This window comes from Gopherus flavomarginatus, chromosome 8 (genome assembly GCF_025201925.1).
Source record: "Gopherus flavomarginatus isolate rGopFla2 chromosome 8, rGopFla2.mat.asm, whole genome shotgun sequence".
Lineage (NCBI taxonomy): Eukaryota > Metazoa > Chordata > Testudines > Testudinidae > Gopherus > Gopherus flavomarginatus.
In genome coordinates, this window is record NC_066624.1 from 341,059 (window position 1) to 365,254 (window position 24,196).

General features: G+C 46.4%; 2 protein-coding genes across 8 annotated transcripts in view; both read right to left on the reverse strand.

The window, feature by feature from the left end:
* The window catches only part of LOC127056745 (rho-related GTP-binding protein RhoG-like), a 43,941-nt gene that overhangs the window by 14,312 nt on the left and 5,433 nt on the right, over positions 1-24,196 (reverse strand). For 2 of the 4 annotated variants that reach the window (XM_050964990.1, XM_050964993.1), the window contains exon 1: positions 16,812-16,909. The exons of 1 other annotated variant lie outside the window; for it this stretch is intronic. The gene's annotated coding sequence lies outside the window, so the exon portion shown is untranslated. Of the gene's footprint in view, positions 1-8,165; positions 8,542-16,811; positions 16,910-24,196 lie in introns of those variants that run through there. One more of the 4 variants, XM_050964992.1, reaches the window with a different exon arrangement.
* The window catches only part of NONO (non-POU domain containing octamer binding), a 112,553-nt gene continuing 111,381 nt past the window's right edge, over positions 23,025-24,196 (reverse strand). For all 4 annotated transcript variants that reach the window (XM_050964961.1, XM_050964960.1, XM_050964959.1 and 1 more), the window contains exon 11: positions 23,025-23,769. In XM_050964961.1, coding sequence (XP_050820918.1) covers positions 23,515-23,769 — 255 coding nt within the window. In that variant the 3' untranslated portion in view covers positions 23,025-23,514. The remainder of the gene's footprint in view (positions 23,770-24,196) is intronic.

Genomic DNA, 24,196 nt, shown 5'->3' on the forward strand with positions numbered 1-24,196 from the left:
TTCTCGAGGAGCTAGTCCTAGGACCCACAAGGGGAGAGGCAATTATTGATTTTGTCCAAAGTGGTATATAGGATCTGGTCCAAGCGATGACTATAGCTGAGGTGCTTGATAATAATGACCATAATGTAATTAAATTTAACATAGACTCAGACTCATAGGTCAGAAGGGACCAATCTGATCATCTAGTCTGACCTCCTGCATAAGGCAGGCCACAGAACCCCACCCATCCAATTTTATAACAACCCCTATCCCAGGACCGAGTTATTGAAATCCTCAAAAATGGTTTGAAGACCTCAAGCTGCAGGGAAACCACCAGCAAGCGACCCGTGCCCCACGCTGCAGGGGAAGGCGAAAAACCTCCAGGGCACCTGCCAATCCGCCCTGGAGGAAAATTCCTTCCCGACCCCAAATATGGCGATCAGCTAAACCCTGAGCATGTGGGCAAGAGTCACCAGCCAGCACCCAAGAAGGAATTCTCCGCAGCAACTCAGTACCCATCGCATCCAACATCTCCCCGCAGACCATTGAGCAGACCTGTCTGGTGGTAATTCAAGATCAATTGCCCAAATTAACGATCCTATCATAACATCCCCTCCATATACTTATCAAGCTTTGTCTTAAAGCCAGGAAAGTCTTTTGCCCCTACTACTTCCCTCGGAAGGCTATTCCAGAACTTCACTCCCCTAATGGTCAGAAACCTTCGTCTAATTTCAAGTCTAAACTTCCTAATATCCAGTTTATACCCATTCGTCCTCGTGCCTACATTAGTACTAAACTTAAATAATTCCTCTCCCTCCCTAACGTTAACCCCCTTGATATATTTATATAGAGCGAGCATGTCCCCCCTCAGCCTTCTTTTGGCCAGGCTAAACAAGCCAAGCTCTTTGAGTCTCCTTTCATAAGGCAGTTTTTCCATTCCTCGGATCATCCTAGTAGCCCGTCTCTGAACCTGTTCCAGTTTGAATTCATCCTTCTTGAACATGGGACACCAGAACTGCACACAGTATTCCAGATGGGGTCTCACCAACGCCTTATATAACGGTACTAACACCTCCTTGTCCTTGCAGGAAATACCCCGCCTGATGCATCCCAAAATCGCATTTGCTTTTTTAACAGCCGTATCACATTGGCGACTCATAGTCATCCTGCTATCAACCAGTACCCCAAGGTCCTTCTCCTCCTCCGTCGCTTCCAACTGATGCGCCCCCAACGTATATCCAAAATTCTTATTATTAATTCCTAAATGCATGACCTTGCACTTTTCACTGTTGTATTTCATCCTATTTCTATTACTCCAGTTTACAAGGTGGTTCAGATCTTCCTGAATAGTATCCCTGTCCTTCTCCGTGTTAGCAATACCCCCCAGCTTCGTGTCATCCGCAAACTTTAGTAGCACATTCCCGCTCTTTGTGCCAAGGTCAGTAATAAAAAGGTTAAATAAGATCGGTCCCAAAACCGATCCTTGAGGGACTCCACTGGTGACCTCCTTCCAGCCCGACAGTTCACCTTTCAATACGACCCTCTGGAGTCTCCCCTTTAACCAGTTCCTTATCCACCTTACAACTTTCATATTCACTCCCATCTTTTCCAATTTAACTAACAGCTCCCCGTGCGGAACCGTGTCGAATGCCTTACTGAAATCTAGGTAAATTATATCTACCGCATTTCCTTTATCTAAGTAATCCGTCACCTTCTCAAAGAAGGAGATCAGATTGGTTTGGCACGATCTACCTTTAGTAAATCCGTGTTGCAATTCGTCACAATTACCATTGACCTCTATGTCCTTAACTACTTTCTCCCTTAAAATTTTTTCCAAGACCTTACATACTACAGACGTCAAGCTAACAGGCCTATAATTACCTGGATCGCTCTTATTCCCTTTCTTAAAAATAGGAACTACATTAGCAATCCTCCAGTCATACGGCACAACCCCCGAGTTTATCGATTGCTTAAAAATTATCGCTAACGGGCTCGCAATTTCACGCGCCAGTTCCTTTAATATCCTCGGATGGAGATTGTCCGGGCCCTCCGACTTCGTCCCATCGAGCTGTTCAAGTACGGCCTCTACCTCAGTTGCCGTAATATCCACTTCCATATCCACATTCCCGTTTATCATCCCTCCATCATCGCAAGGTTCCTCACTAGTCTTATTAAAAACTGAGGCAAAGTACTTGTTTAGATGTTGGGCCATGCCTAGGTTATCCTTAACCTCCATTCCATCCTCAGTGTATAGCGGCCCCACTTCTTCTTTCTTTGTTTTCTTCTTATTTATGTGGCTGTAGAACCTTTTACATCCTTGTGGCGGGGGGGGGGAGAGGCGGGAGGAGAGACCAAAGTAGCATTTAACTTCAAAAATGGGAACTACACAAAAATGCTGGTTAAACAGAAGTTAAAAAGAACAGTCAAAGGTGAATGCCTGCAAGCTGCATGGAAACTATTTCAAAATACCATAATAGAGGCTCATACTAAATGTATATCCCAAATTAAAAAAAAAAAAAGGAAGAGAACCAAAAAAATGCCACCATGGCTAAATAGCAGAATAAAAGAGGCAATTAGAAGCAAAAAGGCATACTTTAAAAACTGAAAGTCAAATCCTACTGAGGAAAACAGAAAGGAGGATATACTCTGACAAGTATAAATTAGGCAGGCCAAAAGAGAACGTGTAGAGCAATTAACAAAGAGACAAAAATTAACTGCAAAATTTTTGTTAAGTACAGAAGCAAGAAGCCTGCCAAACAATCAGTGGGGTCATGAGATTATCAAGGTGCTACAGGAGTACTCCAGGAAGACAAGGCCATTGCAGAGCAGCTAAATTAATTCTTTACATAAGAGCACATGATGGAGACTCCCACACCCAAGCCATTCTTTTTAGGTGAAACATGTGAGGAACTGTCCCAGATTGTTCCAAAAATCTCCTCTAGTGATGCCTCAAACTGAAATTCAACAGTACTAAGTCACCAGGACCAAATGGTATTCACACAAGCGTTCTGAAGGAACTCAAGTATGAAACTGCACAACTAAACTGTAGTACATAACCTACTGCTTAAATCAGCCTCTCTACCAGATGATTGGAGGATAGCTAACATAACACCTATTTTTTTGAAGAGGCACCAGAGGCAATCCTGGCAGTTACAGACTGATAACTGTAACTTCAGTACCAGACAAACTGGTTGCAGCTATAGTAAAGAACAGAATTATCAGACACAGATGAACACAATATGTTGGGGAAGAATCAACATGGTTTTTATTTAGGAAAATCACGCCTCACCAATCTATCTTCTTTGAAGGAGTCAACCAGAATGTGGGCAAAGGTGATCCAGTGCAGATAGTGTACTTGGACTGTCAGAAAGCCTTTAGAAGATCCCTCATCAGTCTCTTAAGCAAAGTAAGCAGCCAGGGGATAGGAGGGAAGGTCCTCTCATGGATCAGTAACTAGTTAAAAGATAAGACCCAAAGGTAGGACTAAACCGTCAGTTTTCAGGGTTCCCCAACAACCTGTAATGGGACCTGTGCTGTTCAACATATTCATAAATGACCTAGAAAAGGGAATAAACAGTGAGGTGGCAAAGTTTGCCAAGATAGTTAAGTCTAAAGCTGACTGTGAAGAGTTATAAAGGCATCTCACTAAATGGGGTGAATGGGCAACAAAATGGCAGATGAAATTCAATGTTGATTGGTGCAAAGTAACACATATTAGAAAAAATAATCCCAACAGTACATACAAATAAAGGGGTCTAAATTAGCTGTTACCGCTCAAGAAAGAACTTGGAAGCTTCATGGATATTCTCTAAAAACATCTACTCAATGTGAAGCAACAGTCAAAATGAATTAATGTTAGGAACCATTAGGAAATAGATAGAAAATAAGAAAAAAAATATCATAATGCCTCTATATAAATCCATGGTATGCCCACACCTTATATACTGCATACATTGGAAAAATTGGAAAAGCTCCAGAAAAGGACAACAAAAATGATTAAGGGTATGGAACAGTTTCCATATGAGGAAGGAGTAAAAAGACTGGGACTGTTCATCTTAGAAAGAGATAATTATTGGGGAATATGACAAAGGGCTATAAAATCATGAATGGTTCGAAGAAAGTAAGTGTTATTTGCCCTTTCACATCACACAAGAACTGTGTCACCCAATACAACTGGTAGGCAGCATGTTTAAAACAAATATAAGCAAGTACTTCTTCACACAATGCACAGTGAACCTGTGGAACTTGTTGCCAAGGGATGTTGTGAAGGTCAAAACTATAACTGGGTTCAAAAAATAATTGGATAAGTTCATGGAGGACAGCTTGATCAATCAATATTAGCCAAGACAATCAGGCATCCAACCCCATGCTCTATGAGTGTCCCTAAACCTCTGATGGCTAGAAGCTGGGACTGGATGACAGGGTATAGATCACTCAGTTGCCCTGTTCTGTTCATTCCCTCTGAAGCATCTGGCACTGGCACTATGAGAAGATGGAATACTGGGCTAGATGGATTATTGGTCTGACCCAGCATGGCCATTCTTATGACAAGCTGGTGCAGCACATGGAGAGGCAACAGTTGTTTCTACCTCCTGGTCCATCTTGACATTTAGGAGGACAAAAGTTATGTTCAACTAGGATCAGGTTCTCTCTCTTTAGTGGTTACTACAGACACAAGCTTTTAATAGGTTCAGAAATTCCAAGACCAGAAGGGACTATTGTGATCATCTAGCCTGACCTCTTATATAACTGACCATAGAACTTCCCAAAAATAACTCTGAGAGCACACCTTTTAGAAAAACATTCAATTTTGATTTAAAAATGGTCAATGATGGAGAATCCACCATGACTCTTAGTAAGCTGTTCCAATGGTTAGTTACTCTCACCATTACAAATTTACACCTTATTTCCATTCTGATTTTGTCTAGTTTCAACTTCCATCCATTAGATCATGTCATACCTTTGTCTGCTAGATTAAAGAGCCCATTATTAAATATTTGTTCCCCTACAGACTAATCAAGTCATCCCATAACATCCTTTGTTAAGCTAAGCAGACTCAAAGAGCTCAATCACTACAATGCCTGTTTTCTAATCCCTTAATCATTATTGTGGTGGCTCTTTGAACCCTCTCCAGTTTATAAACATCCTTCTCAAATTGTGGACACCAGAAAGGAGGACACAGGATTCCACTAGCAGTTGTACAAGTGCCCAAATATAGAGGTAAAATAACCTTTCTACTCCTACTCAAGATTCCTCTATTTCTGCACATGTGACAAAAGTGCTGGGAAACAGCAACTGATTCACCATTCTGCTTATTATAACCACAAGTAGTTGTCCTGGAGTAGCCCTCATTAAAAAAGGCTATGCCTAACTGGTGGATTGGGATGGGCTGAGAGCCCAAAAGGCAGAAAAAGCATAGGAAGTGCCCAGAGAGAAAGAAGCAGGTTTTTCAGAGTCAGAACCAGGAGATCTCCCTCCTAGGGAAAATATCTTCTGTCTCCCCCATCCTTGGCTGAAAGAGCTAATGGTTGTAGGATATTCTAAATTCAAAGCAGTATCACTCTGTACAGGTGGTGAGGAGAATACAGTGAAATAAACCACAAAATGTTTGATCAGAATAATGTCTCTGAGCAGGACCTTGCCCTGTCATAGCATCCCAGGATTGCGTTAGCTCTTTTGGGCACAGTGTCACACAGGGAGCTCAAGTTCAGCTGATTATTCCCCCTCCATCCCCAAATCTGTATCAGGGTCACTGCTTTCCATGACAGAGTCCCCTATCCCGGAAGTATGGCCAACGTTATGTCTTCCTAGATGTATATATTTAGCCATATTAAAACATTGTTTGCTTGTGCACACTTTACCAAGCAATCCAGATGGCTCTGAACCTCAGTAACCTGTCCTCTTCATTATTTACCACTCCCCCTATTTTTCTTTCATCTGCAAACTATTAGTCATGATTTGGTGTTTTCTTCTAAGTTGTTGATAAAAGTGTTAAATAGCTTAGATCCAAGAAACAATCTGTGGCACTCCGCCTGAAACACATCCACTCAGTGATGATTCCCCATTTACAATTCAGTATCAGCTCTACAACTTGGTGTTTCCTTTGGAACATGCGAAATTTCACTCCGTTTGTTGCAGCATTGTCTTGAGCAGGGGTCTCAAACTCAAATGACCATGAGGGCCACATGAGGACTAGTACATTGGCCCCGCCCCCACTCCACCCCTTCCATGAAGCCCTGCCCCTGCCCCACCTCTTCCCATCCCTTCCCTGCCTCCATTCCAACCCCTTCCCCAAAATCCCCACCCCACCCCACCTCCATACTCTCCCTGCCCCCAGGGGGTGCAAGAGGAGTGTGGGGTGCAGCAGGGGGTCAGGGCAGGGAATTTGGGTGCAGGAGGGGTGCAGCAGGGGGCTCAGGGCAGTGGGTTGAGGTGTGGGGTGCAGGAGGGGTGCGGCAGGTGGCTCAGGGAAAGGGGTTGGGTGCAGGAGGGGTGTGGGCTTCAGCAGGGGGCTCAGGGCAGGGGGTCAGCGTGCAGGGTACGGCAGGGGGCTGAGGGTAGTGGGTTGGGGTGCAGGAGGGGAGTGGCAGGGGGTCAGGGCAGGGGGTTCGACTGCAGGAGGGGTTCGGGGGTCGGGCTCTGGCCTGGCATGCACTGGGAGCAGGGCAGGCTCCCTGCCTGCCTGCCCTGCCCCAGCGCCGCTCCAGGAAGTGGCTGGAACATAGGGGAGCAGGGGCACAGGGTGTGTGTGTGTGTGTTGCTGTTGCTTCAGGCACCGCCCCTAGCATCTCCCATTGGCTGCGGTTCCCTGTTTCTAGCCAATGGGAGCTGCTGGAGGCAATGCTTGAAGCAACATCAAACACACACCCCTGCACCCCTCCTCCCGCAGGTTCCGTCCGCTTCCCAGAGTGGCGCGGGGGCAAGGCAGGGAGGGAGCCTGGTTAAACACTGGAGAAGGGCAGGGGGGCTGCAAGGACTTCGCAGGCCACAGAAAATAACCTCATGTGGCCCGTGTGTTTGAGACCTCTGGTCTTGAGGGTGCTCCCATTCTGACCTAATTACACATTTTATGGAATCATTAATACGGAGAATCTGCTCTTTCTTGCCACTGTATGGGAATTTTCTGGTGTCTCCCTCCACACCCACCCATGAAGGCTGTTACAGGTCACCTGACAGAGTAATTTCACCCCAATGTTGACATATCGGGGGGAGAGGGGAAAGACAGACACACCTCTTGGGGACCTTCTTCTGACTCCACTAAAGACAAGAGTTCACCTCTCAGGAAAAATGAACTTGAGTGCTCCCAGCGCTTTCTAGAGAGTTTCCTCATACTTTTTATACTTCCTGGATTTTGGAAAGGCTCTGTCAGAGGAAAAATAGAAAAATGTGGAAAATTTAAAGAGAAAAGGGAGAGAAAAGGTTGTGACTTCTTGTTCACTTTCTGATGGGCCTTTTTACTTGCCCCTTTTGTATGTAGTTAATGGTGGAAAGTGTGTCTTGGGCCACCCTGACCAGAATTATGGCTGTTCTGCGTCATCTTTCAGGTGAAGAGCAACTCCCACTTTCTTCATCATAGCTAACACTTTAGAAGCAAGGCTCTCATATATACGTCAGGGATTCCCAAGGCATTGGACATGATTACAAAGGACAGGGAGAATCTTTAACTTACGCAATTACTGTGCTCTGGGTTATCTTACTATCATAGTGTGGAGATTGACCTTATTTGTTCTTTTTGGCTGTTTTCTTTAGTAGCTAGAGTTGCTATTGCTCCTGTGCTCTGCCCCTGCAACAATGCTCTTGTTGCCAACCTTTTTAAACAGAGTGGGGTTGGCTTTGAGCAGAAATAACATGCATTTAAAACTGTCTGAAGGCCTTGTTTGGCAAAATTTGGCAGTCCTCATTAAAGTCCTTTCAAACAGTTTGAGCAGGGCCCCAGGCAGCCTTGGATACTTGTGAGCAGAAGAGGAGGGCTTAGTACCCACCGAGTACAATGGTAGTTATCCTACAAAACCATCATTTTGATTAGCTCCTCTCTGTGTTCTGAAAGCACAGGAAGAGCACTATCAGTTGTAGGAAGGAAGGAGAAGCAATGGGTAAAAAAGGAGAGACCAAAAGGGTTTCTCTGACCGGGATGCACTGTATTCACATCCTATATACCACTGTAATAATCTTTGTACAAAATATACCTTGTAAGGTATCATTTGAGAACTAATAACTTGGTGGTCACTAATATCATCGTGAAATACGAGTAGCAACATTATATGCAAAGTTATGGATTTCCATTGTATGATGTTGGTAGCATATGTTCACACAGCCCCTTTACAAGCATTGAGGGGCAAGAATAATCTTGTAACTAAAGCAGAGAACTAGGAATCAGGACTCCTGGGTTCCATCTCCAGTACTGCCACAGATTTCCTGGGTGACTTCACATAAGTCACACAACTTCTCTGTACATCTATTCCCCATCTGTAAAATGGAGTTTAGTCTTCACTGCCTCGCAGGGGTGCTGCCACACTCAATTCATTCACTTTTTAAAGCAGTGAAATCCTCAGACAGAAGACTCTAGAAAAGGGACACAATATTAATTATAGATGGAACATGTACAATTAATGTTTCTCCAAGCATTTCCACTTTATATGCTCCCATATAAGTTTAAAAGTTTAAAATTGTGTCACAATTATTTAGGTTAACATTTGCTGTCACTCCAAAGGCAGTTTTTAAGAAAAGTTTGAATAGAAACTGTTCAGTTGTTGAAGGGGTGGGCATTCAGGGAAAATACAGATTTTCTGCTAGAAAAAAGTTCGACCTTTCTGAACATCACTAGCACTTCAGCAGGTGATAGAAGAAACCTAAAGTTTAACAGGACATAACTGTTCAGTCACAAAGGTACCTTTCAGACGTCTGCTCAAAATCTATTTTGATATGGCCAAGATATAAGGATTTTAAAAATACATACTTCACACATGCAGAGGGTTTTGTTAAAAGAATAAAACTAAATCTGTCCATGTTTCATTAGCAATGAGTATTGTGCTTGTAGAAGGGTGGAATACTGTCAGGGCTGCTAAGCTGTTACAGCTGCTCAGTGCTTCTGTCCTTGGAGCTCCAGTATTTTCAACACTAACAGAGAGCACGGACTGCTAATTCAGTAGAACTCCATGTCACTCACAGAGAAAGGCAACAGGCATGGTTCAGTGACAAAGACATTCAGCCAGGTTTACTGCACTCATGGCACAGTCATAACAACTTGCACAACTACTTTAACACGAGTGCCCCGTGGCAAGGAGTGGCTCGGTCAGCAGCAGCAATCTCTGCTGTCCCCTCAGCCATACCAGAAACCTTTGACAGATACCCCAACATTTAGACAAACAACTGAAATAAACAATTTTCGTACCACCTTATGTGTTTCATGACATCTATTTGTTACCTCCCATTATCCCTGATATCTCAGACCAAAGATCCCTATTCAATGTTCTGTCAAACTATCTTATCTTGTACTGGATTGGGGTGTAGCTATACTAGCCTTCTAAAATGTATTTACATATATACCTAGTGCCTTGTACACTAATAACTGCCAAGTTCATGTACTCAACAGTGAATTTGTAGCATCTGTTTTAACACATAGCCTGACTTTGGTTCATAGCTTCTGGTTCAGGCCTTGCACCAGGCTCAGTGCTCCAAGCTCTTTGCTACAATGCTTATATAAACTGAATGGAGGATATTACTGGAGAGATAGTCTCAGTATTCCATTAGATTTGTGCACCTATATAGATAAAATTCCAGGAATGTCACTGTGGGTCACACTGAAGCCTATTATATCTGTAGAGTCAGCATGAAGCAATGGAATCAGCTACAAGTATGTTCAAAATATCACCAGGATGAATTATTACTGGGTTTCACATCTGTGACCATACAGTTTAAGTTCTCAGTCATTTTCACTTTACAAATTACACCTGTGTGGTGTACAGCTACAGTAAGACATGTATTTATGACAGACCAAGAGTCATAAGACTACTGTTACCTCTGATATCACAACCAATCACCGCCCCCACTCTACAACTGATTTGCATAAAACTATTTCACTGGCTATATGAGGGCAATTGTACAGATAGCTTGATCATTTGGCCTAGCTGCCATCAACAGCTCTCCAAGCACAACCTCCCCCAGATACAAAACAACACTACAACCCACCAACAATTAGTATGCACAATAAACCCTCATGGCAAGGCACACCTTTCATTCACCATCATCAAAAATCAATAAAAAATTATCAGCATAATAGATACCCTCACTCAGACTTACCAAAAAACATAAATCTAAGTGACAACACACATTTTTTGAGTTCTCAGTCATTTTTACTTTATGACTTATACCCTGTACTTGTGGAACAACCCAGCTTTTCAGCTACTAGTACATAAGTTTTATTTCATTTTTTAAAAGGTATACGTATTTCAAGTATGGTCTGAATGTGTTGAAGTAGCCAGGGCTCCAAAAGAATTCTGGTTTAATTGTATTGTGTGCCCAGATTGTACAGGAAAGTGCATTTAACTTGTGTCTAGCAAATAACTGCATGTTATGTCATTGTTTTAGAGCTTCTTAAAGAAAAATAAATAAAGCAAGCATGGGATATTCCATCCCAAAAACTACCTCAAAGGAACATTAATATTGCAAAATAAAGCACTCCAAAGGCTAGAAATGCCAAATTTATGTTGTCTGCGCAACTTACTACGGCCCTCCTATGCCCTTACGATGCAACTTTTAATTATATGAACATTTATTTTCCTCTGCATGACCCAGTGTGCATATTGGACATTGAGAGGCTCCAGACAATTGTCGCCTTCATAACAGATTTTTGTTAGTGGCACAAGAAAGAACTTGTGGAATTCATGCTTTACAGGCTCAGTGTAGCCTGGGACAGATAGTATGTTGTTAAAGTGACCGGGACCTGCAGGCTCCACCTCATTCAGTACAGGGGTTGCATGGCAAGCAGTGCATTAAGCATATGGCCCACACACTGAACAATGATAATATAAATATTAAAAAGCTGCCTTATTCATGAAGCATATCTAATCTCTTCACTGAATGCAGCAGCCTTTTGGGAAAAGTACTATGTGATCATGTAATCTGAGTCCATCATTATGCATATGCACCAAGGGCAGAGTTGAAGTTGTTCAGGCACCTTAACTTTGGCTTTCTAGACCAGAGGTGGCAAACTACAGCCCGTGGGACCCTCCTGCCCGGCCCCTGAGCTCCTGGCCCAGGAAGCTAGCTCCCAGCCCAGGAAGCTAGCTCCCAGCCCCTCCCCTGCTGTCCTCCCTCCCCCGTAGCCTCAGCTCACTGCGCCACCAGTGCAATGCTCTGGGCTGCAGCACAGCTGCAGAGCCGCGGCCTGATCCAGTGCTCTGTGCGCACAGTGGCGTGGCTGGCTCCAGCTGGGCAGCACAGCTGCCTGTCCTGGTGTTCTGGGCAGTGCAGCTGTAGTGTTGCCAGCCACTGGTGCTCCAGGCAGCACAGTAAGGGAGCAGGGAGGGTTGGATAAAGGGCAGGGGAGTTTGGGGTGGTGGTCAGGGGGTGAGGGTGTGGATAGGGGTCGGGGCGTCAGAGGGCAGGGAACAGGGGGTTGAATGGGGGCAGGGGTTCTGTGGGGGAGGCAATGAGCAAGGAGAGGAGGAGTTGGATGGGGTGGCAGGGGGAAATCAGGGAACAGGGAGAAGGGGAGGTTGGATGGGGCAGTGGTTCCGGGGGGGGGTAGTCAGGAAGGACAGGGGGGGTTGGATGGGGCAGCAGGGGGCAGTCAGGGGACAGGGAGCAGTGGGGGAGATGGGGCAGGAGTTCCAGGGGGACCATAAGGGGGCGAGCAGGGGGGTCGGATAGGGGGCAGGGGCCTGGCCATGCCTGGCTGCTTGGGGAGTCACAGCCTCCCCTAACCAGCCCTCCATACGATTTCAGAAAACCGATGTGGCCCTCAAGCCAAAAAGTTTGCCCACCCCTGTTCTAGATGATTAGAGATTCCATTTGCAACTTAATGGTCTTTTAATATAGCAGAGGTGGGAAGGCGTTAATGGAATGGTTTACACTTTCTGTACATCTTCCAATCGGGGGTGGGGAGCAGATCAGGCCAAAACCAAAGGGTTTACCAATATAAATTATATGCCATTGATTGTTACTAGTATCTTCAATTCCCCAGTTACAGATATTTAAGTGCAGAAATTACGGCTTTGAAAAATAGCAGACATGGAGATGGGAGACATGCTGTGAAGATCTGGAAACATCAAAATAATCCACAAGAATGCCCCATAAATAGCAAAGTCTAATTTCTTATTTCATTTATTTTTACATTTTCAATAACCTTAAATATTTTCTCTACTTACACAGCTTGTCTTATTTGATTACTCATGAGTGACCTAAGAATTTGTCACTGATAAGCTGGAGAGTCTATACCATTAATTTCTGCAGAAACTAACCTTTCATTAATAAAGGTTCTAACCACTACAATTCTGAAGATAACCTTCCAAATGTGAACAGATGCAGAGTTGTCTTTTTCTTTCTTCTGGAGTTTCAGCACCTCTGATACTGCTGAGAGCTTTCCTGATACATTGGGCATATTTTATTCACTCACAAAACCTTTCATTAAGATGGAGTGTTAAGTGATGCTGCTGTACAATATGCCTTCCGTTCCCAGAACATGGGACTTCAAATCCCCAATATCACACATTAAAAAATGAGGAAACATTCAGATGAGGTCTCCCCACTGTGACAAAGTTCCTCCTCTACCTTGGTGGGTCCTGCGCTTATTGGCAGATTTGCTCACCTCAGTGATCTCCCCCACAGTCTGGATCAACTCCTGATCAGACACAGGAGGAGTTGGGAGGTTTGGGGGGAACCCGGGCCCGCCTTCTACTCCGGGTTCCAGCCCAGGGCCCTATGGATTTGCAGCTGTCTATAGTGCCTCTTGTAACAGCTGTGTGACAGCTACACCTCCCTGGGCTACTTACCCAAGGCCTCCTCCCAACACCTTCTTTATCTTCACCATAGGACCTTCCTCCTGGTGTCTGATAACGCTTGTACTCCTTAGTCCTCCAGAAGCACACCCTCTCAGTTTCAGCTCCTTGTGTCTCTTGCTCCCAGCTCCTCACCCGCACTTCCTCTCCTCTGGCTCCTCCCCATCTGACTGAAGAGAGCTCCTTTTAAAACCCAAGTGCCCTGATTAGCCTGCCTTGATTGGCTGCAGGTATTCTAATCAGCCGGTCTGCCTTAATTGGTTCTAGCAAGTTCCTGACTACTCTAGTGCAGATCCTGCTCTGGTCACTCAGGGAACAGAAAACTACTCACCCAGTGACCAGTATATTTGCCCTCTACCAGACTCCTGCACCCCACTGGCTTGGGTCTGTCACACCACATACCCTTGAGAAATGTTATCATTACAAGAAAATCAAATCAAGCTTATGAAGGCCAGGAAATACAGAGTTAATTGGATATTTCATGAACAATACCCCCTCCCCCATTAGGATACCTGCACATTCATTTGGAAGTATAAATTATTAGCCTAAACTGCAGAAATACAGCCATAGTAAATCCCCCTCATACAGACTCTCTTTTGGACGGCCCTTTTGGTATGTTACTCGAGCTGCCCAATGGCATGCCTGTCATGAAGACACTCTGGCTTCATTTTTAACAAGTCCCAGATATTTCCATCTTTTCTGGATTACTTTAGAGATAAGGGGTTGTGAATTCTGACAAATCTTGGATTTTATTCCACTTAACAGAGTATTTTCCTAAGGTATTTGCTTTCCAAGGCACTTGGATAACTGACTGTACCTTAGATGGATTTCCGGTTTTGACCTCCATATGTCAGTTGGAAATAATATTTGAGTTGAAGATTCATAGTTTGATTTTAAAAGTGTAGATTTTCGATAACTAAATCTTGTTAAGAGGATAAATGCAGCTGTTGCTTGCCAATTTGTGACATTATTTCCATCTGGACATCCCCACTGGCTTGCATGCTACTACCAAGATATGTGAATTTACTCACTTCTTGTACTCCTTTGCCTTCTAAAGAAATACTTGAGTTATGAGTTGCTGGATTCTCATTAGATTTTTTTTTTCATAACTATTAATTCTGTCTTGTTAGCGATGCTTCACTTAACCCTCACTAAACCATGGAGACCACTTTCATGTATGCAGCCAGACTGCTGACAACCCCAAGGTAAGACACACTTGTTCACCTCTATGGACAACAGACAAAATTCAGCACTGAAACGAGGTGTACTTGATCTCTGAAAGTATACATGCACCTCTTTTCATATCACAGCAACAGCTCTGCCAAGATGCTCCAACTAATTCTTAGATCATTCAATACAGCTATACCTAACAGTGAATGTAGCAGTAGAGCATGAAGATGAATGCTGGAATTCAAATCTGTGAAACAACACGAACAATCACATGTTTTCAATCCTTCCTCATATCTGCCTATAGCAGATTTATAGATTTTAGGATCAGAGAATAAACTTCCCACACAACCTTCCCCGTGGTACACTGATACGGTGATTATAGTTAGTTATGCAATGTAAGTTGGCTCCAGGACAGGACTGCAGCAAAGGGTGGTAACAGGCTCTAGCAGTAATTGAAGCATGGTCAATACTGACCATTAATTAAAGCACAAATGCTGGTCAGCAGGCCCACGTGCTCTCGGACAGCACCTCCCCAGAGCAGAGGATGGCGGTGAAAGTGGGATACTCTCCCCCTGTCCTCCAAGAAAGGACAAAAATCGGCTCTTCAGTGCTCCCTGCCAATCCACCTCAGAGTTAAAAAAAGGTTTGTCAGGCCACTTTGAGCCAAAACAGGATACTAAAACTTGTGTGTATATTGCAGGGAGAGGGAGAGCTCAAAAGAGTGTCACTGATCTAGGTGCTTATACATCTTCTATCACTGTAGTATCTGAGCACCTCAAAAACAACTAATTTACCCTCACAGAAGTGTTGTAAGGAAGAGGTGGGGAAGTTTTATCATTTTAAAATGGGGAAACTGGCATTCCACTATAAATCACACTGTGCATATTAATTTTAAAGAAGCTACAGAATTCAGTCCTTAATAGAGATCATGCTGCAACCCTAACTATTGTGCAGTTATTGCTGCCCATAATATAGGCTGTTCCTGTCCCCAGATGAGGCCTCACACTTCCTCTTGGCTAATACATTTAGGATATCCAATAATTTATTCATGGATTGGTTTGTGACGTCATTGTTCGTTCCTCTTCATGAGGCATTAAGTTTGGGATATGACTTAACAGAATTAGGGGTATCTGTTCTGCTATTAGAACAGGAGTACTTGTGGCACCTTAGAGACTAACAAATTTGCTATTGCTACAGTAAGTAGCTTGAGGGAGAATGACACCGCCCTGGGGAGAAAATGACAGCTTGCCAGCACCACCAACTGTAAATATTTCTCCTGGATCAGGACTTGAAAATTTCACTTGCTAGTGACAAACTGAAGCTTTCTATTTTAACTGTAGGAGGCCTAAGCCATTGTTTTCTACAAAATATACAATTTTATTAAGAAAGAGAGATAGGTTTTGTGGTTATAAAGATCACGTGTCTTATATTCAGGTAACGTTGCCTTCTTGAGTCTTCTGACAGACAGCACTAGGGCCACAACTGCAGCCCACCACTTTCCCAAGCAGTGGTGTGATATACTCTGCATAATGCTGATCAGTTTCAGGGTGCTATTCAAAACTCTGCAGAGCACAGTAATACTCTGGCTGCTTGCTGGGAAAGCTATGGACATTGCAGGCACCAGGGATACTCCCTGAGAGAAGCCAAAGTGCAAATGGGGCAGCAGAGACTGCAAATCAAAAGTCTTCTCATGCCACTCTCAACTGCCAAGACCTCAGAAATGGGTAGCTCTCTACCCAAGCAACTGCCAGGAGAGATGTAGACTAATAGAATCCCCATCACACACAATAAGAGGAGCATCTTACAGGAGGCATTTGGAGGACATTTCTCTTACAAAAAAAAATCAAAGACGTTCCACAGGGAAGGGAAGGGCAGCGGGGAAAGAGAAACACCTGTGAACAGGGCTTTGGAGCTGTGCTCTGGCTCTGCTCCAGCTCCAGGCAAAAACCTGCAGCTCCACTGCTCCGAAGTTGCTCCGCACTCTGCTGCAAAGCCCTGCCTGTGAAGAAATGTCTTATATGAAAATAAACTAGATGGGGGGAGATCCTTAGCGGAGAGGCACTGAGCACAAAGCACGAAAGACAACAACGGACCAACAGAGATGGGCAGGTCCTTGAAAGTGAGGAAGAGAAACACTCAATTGACACGGAAGTTAACTCAAGCGTTTGGAGACAGGCACGTATGAAAAACCCGAAACAAACCAAGCCGGTGGCGCACACAATGCCTCCTGCTTCAGGCGGGAAGGCAAGACTCGCGGAGGGTGCTCTAGACAGACAGCAGGGGCAGTGACGCGACCCTTGCAAAGCCGCTTCACCTGGTCCCCTCACGGAGAGCGGCACAGAGCAGCCCCAGGCCCGACGGGAATAATCGCAGCGAGCCTGCGCCGGGGCGAGGCCACTAGCCTGTACTCAGGCCAGACGACTTCGAGCCCCTGCTCCCACAGCCGCCGTGTCGCTGGGCCTCGGCTCAGCCCGGTCGGGAGGCCCGGCCCGGCCCTGCGCCCAGGCGCGCATGAGGGGCCCAAGATGGAGGCAGCGCACCAGCTCCCTACCGGGGCCCCGCGCGGCCTCCCAGCGCACTACACGGGCGAGGCGCCGAGACACCGGCCGGCGGGCTCCGGGACACGCGGCCAGAGCGCCCCCGGGGAGCTGGCCCCGCGCTCACCTCGGGTGGGTGGGTGAGTCGGCCGGCGGAGACCGCACTCGCCGCAGGCTCCTCTCGCGCTCGGGCCCTCAGCGGCAACGACCGGTAAGAGTCGAGGACCCGCCCTGCGCGTGCGCGCCCCTCGGCACCCACACTGCGCGTGCGCGCCTGTGAGCGCAGTGTCCTCTGGGAGATGTAGTACCTCGGGGCGAGCTAGCGCTTTCCTCGGGCGATAGCGGGGTCTCGACGACTCCGCTCGAATCGTCCTGGGGGCCGCAAGTCGGGACGAGGCTTTGCGACCTTGGACACGCTGCCCATCCCCAGGCCCCGCCCCTACTCTCCCAGGCCCACCCACCGGGCGCGTGCTGGGCTGGGGTGTGGGAGGACTCAGCCCAGCCTCACGTGGGCAGGGAGCACCGCCAAGGAGGGTGTGGGTGCCCGGGGTCGGGCCTGCCCTGGGCAGTGCCAGCCTGTGGATTCCCCCCGTGTGTGCTCTGCGCTGCATGCAGGGGAGCCGGCCTGTAGGGACACGTGATCAGAGCGGCCAGGCTGGGTCTGAGCAATGGTCCATCTAGCCCAGTGGCCTGTCTTGCACCCGTGGCCAGTGCTGCATGTCTCAGCAGGTGTGACCATAACAGGGCAGTTGGTGCCTGATCCAGCCCTTTTCTTACCCTTCCTTGTGCTTTCTCCAATTAATATACATCTGTTTGAGCTGGGGCAACCAGCACTGCCCTTAGTATTCCAAGTGCGGGTATACTATAGAGCTATACAGAAGTATTAATGATATTTTCAGTCTTATCTATCCCTTCCTGATGGTGCCTGCATTGGTAGCTTTTTTGGCTGCTGCTACACATTGAGCTGATGTTATCAGAGAACATATCCTCAATGACTCCAAGATCTTTTTTCTTTAGTGGTGACAGCTAATTTAGACCCCATCATTTTTTTGCACCTATAAACATTGATTTTCATCTGGCATTTTGTTGCTCAGTCACTCAATTTAGTGAGATCCCTTTGTAACTCTTTGCAGTCAGCTTTAGACTTAACTCTCTTGGATCCAAAATCCAACGTGTTAACAGAAGTGACTTGTATCTGGGTGGAGAACTTCACCTATTTATTATTTCTTAACCACAAATGTGCTCTGTGTTGTGCATAATGCAAGTATAAAGACACTCCATGCTCCAGAAAGCTTAGTCAAAAAGAGAAGGCAAGAGGCACTGTGGAACCCACAGGAGGTGGTTCAGTACTTAGCTAGCTCCCAATGACCACATATTTTTTACAAATGCCAGAAGTAATTTGGGCCCAAACTATAATGTTTTGTCTTTACAAAATTCTTTATAATTTTTTTAAGAAAACATAATTCTGTGTTATACTACTACAAGAAATTAAACAATGCAGAAGATGTTTAAACTCAAACCTAGGTGTGAGGGATGGATGAGTGAGCATAGGGAGATGAGGAAACAAAATGAACAGCATTTAACATAAAAGCATAAGTCCCATCTCATAGGCTTTTCGAATTGACAGGCTGTTTCAGCTCCAAGGTCCATCTAGTCCACTGTCCTGTCGCCTATGGCCTGTGTTATACAGGTCAGATTAGATCAGTGGTTCTCAACCCGTGACCCAAACAGCACACAGCTGCAGTCCATGTGACATCCTCAGGGCCATACAGGTAGTGTATATATTGCGTGAATGCATCTCACAGTGGTAAATAGGTTGAGAACCACTGGCCTAGATCCGGTGACCAGACAGCAACTGTGAAAAATCAGGATGGGGGTGGGGGTAATAGGAGCCTATATAAGAAAAAGACCCCAAAATCATGACTGACCCTATAAAATCAGGACATCTGGTCACCCTAGGCCTAGATGATCACAGTAGTCCCCTCTGCCTTGGGAATTTATGAATAGTGAGAGGACACAATTAAAGCCAAACAGAAGGAAAAGGGCTAGAGTATTTAAAAAACAAGAACAAAAAGAAGCAGCAGAAGAGAAGATAGCAGCACATGCAGTTACGTGAGGGCCACTGAACATGAGACAGAATAACTATCTCAGCAAGCACAGAGGTTCAGGCAGGCTGTCTTGCCTTCTGGGGAAGGTTTATAGTTAGATCATGTTGAACTGTTCTCTATTCACCTATTTTACTAGAAATGGTGGTAATTTGGGAAGGGTGCTCTTGGAGTTCAGAGGGGAGATGTGCCAGGAGGCACTTGGAGTTCATTCATTCAGCAGCAGGACTGGTTATCTTTGTCACTCTGGGTTACTATTAATAAAGCTCTTAGCTCTGTAGCTTTATTGTGCTGCTGGCTGCTCTACAGCCAGGTGAAAGAGTCAATTTCTCAGGCACCTTGTTTGACTCTGCTTGGCTCTGGCCCCATTGTACTGAGGGGCCTTGTGGTGGGCAGGGTTGAGGTCTGTGAGATTGAGCAATGTGCTAATCACTAAAGCCTTGAAGAAAAGGATCAAAGCCAGCACCAGTCGGCAGGGAGCCCTTCCCTGGAGGAGGGCCTGGATACAAGGCAATCAGGGCTGAGGCAGGGAAGCCAAAGAAGCATACTTGGTGCAGAGTAAGTGTTGCAGGGAGGTGCCATAAAGAGGGAAACCAAGAACCCAAAGAATCATCAGCCACAGTGACCCAAAAAGCAGAGTCTAACTAGGTCTGGGGAAGGCTGAGGATATACTGGAAGGATCATGGGACAACCAGGGGAAGGGGTGGCAGAAGCCTCCAAACATCAGGACCAGTTACACCCTCAAAATCCTCCCAAATGAGGATGTTTGTCTGATGGAGCATACATCCCTACTACTCCAGTCCAGGACCCAGTGCTCCCTACCATCAGAGCTGGAGCTCAGGACTTGTGCTAAAGTGTCTCAATGTCTTGACTCAGTTGGGACATCTTGTCCTTCTGGTTCTACTGAGCCAGATTGCAGCATCTATACTTTAGGGTATGCAGACTGCAGCTTGTGGGAGGGCCTCAGAGCAGGCTGGGTGTTTAATCTCTGCTGTGAGTGAAGGTCAGTGGAGCTGGAAGGCATCAATAGAATCAAGGACAGCATTCTGGCTCGTGGGGTATGTGCATGCACGTTGAGCCCCTAGAAATGCAGGCCCTTTCGGAATCACATAAATTAGAAAGACTTGAGGCCATCAGTGATGCACCTCTTCATGGTCCCTTCCATCTCCTCCCCCCAGACTGCTTCCTTGCTTCTTGTCTCTGTTCCTCTCCTCTCCTCTCTCTAGCTATAGCTTGAATGCATGCTTGTTTTTCTAAGGCTGAGCTGTGCCTGGGATGCTTCCATGCTCTGTGTCTCCCAGTGAGGTTGTAACTACACCAACAGTTTTCTTCCCATCTCCCTCATGCTGCAGCCATTCTGCTGATGTGCAGCTGTGCGTGTAGTGCCCAGTGTTTTGCTCAGAGCAGGGATAAACTGCAAGGTGGCTAAAATGCCCATCTACACTAGCACTCCTAAAGCCATTCCCAGGGCTGGACCTATTGAGTTCTCAGGAGCTTGCACCCGCCCACATCTGAAGACCCATCCCCTAGCCCAATGGGAAGAGACACTAAAACCAGGGCTCCAATAAAGTTTGGAGACAACAAATGATAAAACCAGACAGGAGTGAGAGTTACAGCCAGAAGGGGACACTGAGCAGAAAATTCTGGACAGTGCCCACTGCTCCTTGAAGGCGTCCAGGGAGCCAACAGTCACCGCCCAGAGAGATGAGCGAAAATAGGCACCACAGTTGCAAAGTACTTTCCCGTCCCTCTACCCTCCAGTTGGTATGGTGGACAGTCACCTTGGCCAGCACCAGGAGGAGGTTGATGAGGAAGTCTCACAACTTAATGGGGCTATGGATGGGGTGAGTGTAGATTAGGAGGTGCAGGAGAAAGTGCAGCCAGAACCAGAGGAGAAGGCTCTGGAGGAGCCAGAAAAGGGGCTGCAACCTGGCACATTTGATGTAAATGTGCACAAGGGTCTCCCTCTCACCACAAACGGGGCAAGTGCTAGGAAGATGGGTGAACCCTGCCAGGTACACGCGTGTGCTCATGGCTCCATGAAGGAGCCGCCAACTCAGCACCTACGTTGTCAGGCTAAAAGTTCCTTAAGTACCTAAGTTTCTGCCTCTGGGCACGTGCACTGCTGTCTCATTCTGGGTGTCCAGTCACCTGCCTCCCACCTAAACGCCAGAGCTATCCATGAACCTGGAGAAACTAGGTGTTCACCCACCTAACTTGGGTGTGAGGGCCAATCCAGCAGGCATGCCCAGAGGCCACCACTAGATTGGGTCCCATTCAAAACGGAGGAGGAGGAGTTGCTGCCACCTACCATATAACTTGTAGTCATAGATACATCCATGTTGTGATTTGTGCCTCTCCTGTCAAAAAAGTCACATCCCACCACTGGTGGACACTAGCCTTGGACGCAGTAGTCCAGTAGCAGTCAGACCAGTCAAGGGCGGCTCCAGGCACCAGCATGCCAAGCGCATGCCTGGGGCGGCAAGCCACAGGGGGCACTCTGCCAGTCGCTGCGAGGGTGGCAGGCAGGTTGCCTTCAGTGGCATGCCTATGGAGGGTCCACTGGTCCCACGGCTTCAGCGGACCTCCCGCAGGCGTGCCGCCGAATCTGTGGGACCGGAGACCTCCCGCAGGCAAGCCGCTGAAGGCAGCCTGCCTGCCGTGCTCGGGGTAGCAAAATACCTAGAGCTGCCCCTGAGACCAGTGCCAAATACCTGGTAAAATAACTTCTCTGCTCATACTTGAGATTCCCCTATTCATGCATCCAAGATTCACATTAACCCTTTTGGCTACAGCGTTGCACTGGGAGCTCATAGCCAGCAGATTAGCCACCATGACCCCACCCCCCACTAATCTTTCTTAGAGTCAGTGCTTCCCATGATAGAGCCCCCATTGTGTCAGTACCATCTAGACTCTTTGTTCCTAGCTCTACACATTTACATTTAGCCATGTTGGATGTTCTTCTGAAAGCTCTGCTCTTGGAATTATTTGGGGGCAGTTCTATGGGCTGTGTTATACAGGAGGTCAGACTAGAAGATTATCACAATGGTCCCTTCAGGATGGTCACCCTGCTCCAGCCCTGAAGGGGTTAAAGCAGCCCTGGAGAGGGCTGCCGGTGGGAAAGCTAGGCTGATTGGGAAAGCAGCCACAGCTGTGGCCAGCTTAATAAGGGCCCAGCTGGCCCTTATAAGAGGGCTGTGGGCCAGAAGCTGACACCCATACTCTCTCCAACTTCTTGAGAGAGAAGGATCTGGCTGCCTGGGAGTTGAGAAGAGTACCTGAGGTGGAAAAGTGCTGGGGAAGGGCAGAGGGAGCTGTGGAGCTCCATCCAGGAAAAACCCCAGGCTAGAGGCCTTGCTAAAAGGGCCAAATAGGTACTGGGGCTGCAGAGGGGTAGCCTAGAGATAGGCAAAGGCAGCAGGTCCTAACCCCCTTGCCAACAAGGAGTGGTTTACAGACTGCAGTTGGCCCCAGGGGGCGGGGGCTAGATGATGACTGACAGTAGCCACTGAGGCAAGGCGGTTTTAGAGGGTTGGGGGTTCCCCAGGGAGAGGAGACCCAGAGCAAAGGGGTACTGCTGGGGCAGAACCCCACGGTAAAGGGCACTGGGGTCCGGGAGGGACATAGGGGCCAGTGGCAGGCAAGACACTGGCCTGCAGAGGGTGCTCTGGGCTGGAAGAGCTAATTCCCAGGACAACCAGCAGGAGGTGGTACACTGGTGAGTCTCACCTCGCTACAACATGGAATCTATGAATATTAAAATACATATTGTTTGATTGCACCTAGTTTACCAAGCAATGCAAATTACTCTGTATCAGTGACCTCTCCTTTTCATTATTGACCACCATCCCCAATTTTTCGGTCACTTACAAACTTTATCAATAATGGTTTTATGTTTTCTGCCATGGCATTAATAAAGATATTAAATAATGTAGGGCCAAACACTGATATTTGCAGGACCCCACTAGAAACACACCTGTTCAGTGATGATTTCCCATTTATAATTAGATGTTGAGACCTATCAGTTAGCTAGCTTTTAACCTGCTCAATGTGTGCCGTCTTAATATCATTCCAATTTTTTTAAATCAAAATGTTATGTGGTTCACTATTACACTTATCAACAGAACTTGTAATCTCATTCAGGAAAGATATCAAATCAGTTTTGACAGGATCTATTTTCCATAAACCCATGTTGATTGGCATTATTAATAAAAAATTAAAGGAGTAATAGAATTAAAGTCCCATATCAGCAGCTCCTTTATCTTTCCTGGGATCAATGTCATACTGGCAGGCCCATAATTACCCAGGTTATATGATTTACCCTCTTGAATACTGTCACAACATTAGCTTTCCTCCAGTGTTTTAGAACTTCTGGGATTTTTCAGGACTTAATGAAAACTAACATTTTAACAGTCCAGTGAGCTCCTCAGCCAGATTTTTTTAAACACCTGAATGCTGATTTAAAAATGTCAAACTTTAGTAGCTGCTCTTTAACTTCTTCCCAAGTGTACAAGAAATATCGCAGTGTAGACACTGCCAGAGAGACATAGGTGAGCTGAACTCTTTACACTTGGGAGGCAGTGTCTCTAGCAGCTTTAAATTCAGAGCTGGCCCTCAGTCTCCAGGGAATTCAGTCTGCTCACCTGGAGATGGTTCTGGGGTCCCACATGCTTGTCTTTGAAAGAAAGAGGCTTCAATCTCTGTTTTGAAGACACTACATGAATGTCATTTGCTTACTGCTCCTTCCTCCTGCTCCTCATCTGCCTCCTCTGACCAGCTCAAGCTATCATCTGACTCCTCCCATTGCACTCCTTCGGGGTCCTCAGCATCCACAGGATCTTTCTCGGTCTGGTCTTGTTTGGGCTGAGATCTGCTCTGGAGATGCTCCAGTTTGGCCCAGGTCATGGGGCTAGCCTTTTGCAGGGTGATTTCCACCTTTGTGGGCACCATGTTTACAAAGCTCTTCTGTACATCAATGACCTAGAAAGAATGGGGCAGGCATGTCACAGTAAGGGTTCATCAGACACACTCTGGCCAGACATTTAGTATTAGCCATTATTTTTGCCCATGGTGCTTTCCTAGAGAAGCAAGAAGTCAGTGTAAAGACGAGGCAGAGCAGAATGAAAACCAAAGCGTTTGCATTGAGTTCAGTACCTGGGACACTAACACCATGATTCCTCAAGGATTTTCTGATGCTGCATTGTAGGGGGGCTGATCACATCCCAACCCCCAATTTCATGAGCATTCAAGGCCCGCCACACAATTTCCATACCCAGATGTGGCCCTCAGGCCAAAAAGTTTCCCCACCCCTGCTCTACCTACTCAGGAGCTAGTGGGGCGGGAGGAGCAAGAAATTACCAAAGAGAATGTTTAGGCTACATATTAGTAGAATAGGGAGGCAGCCTGG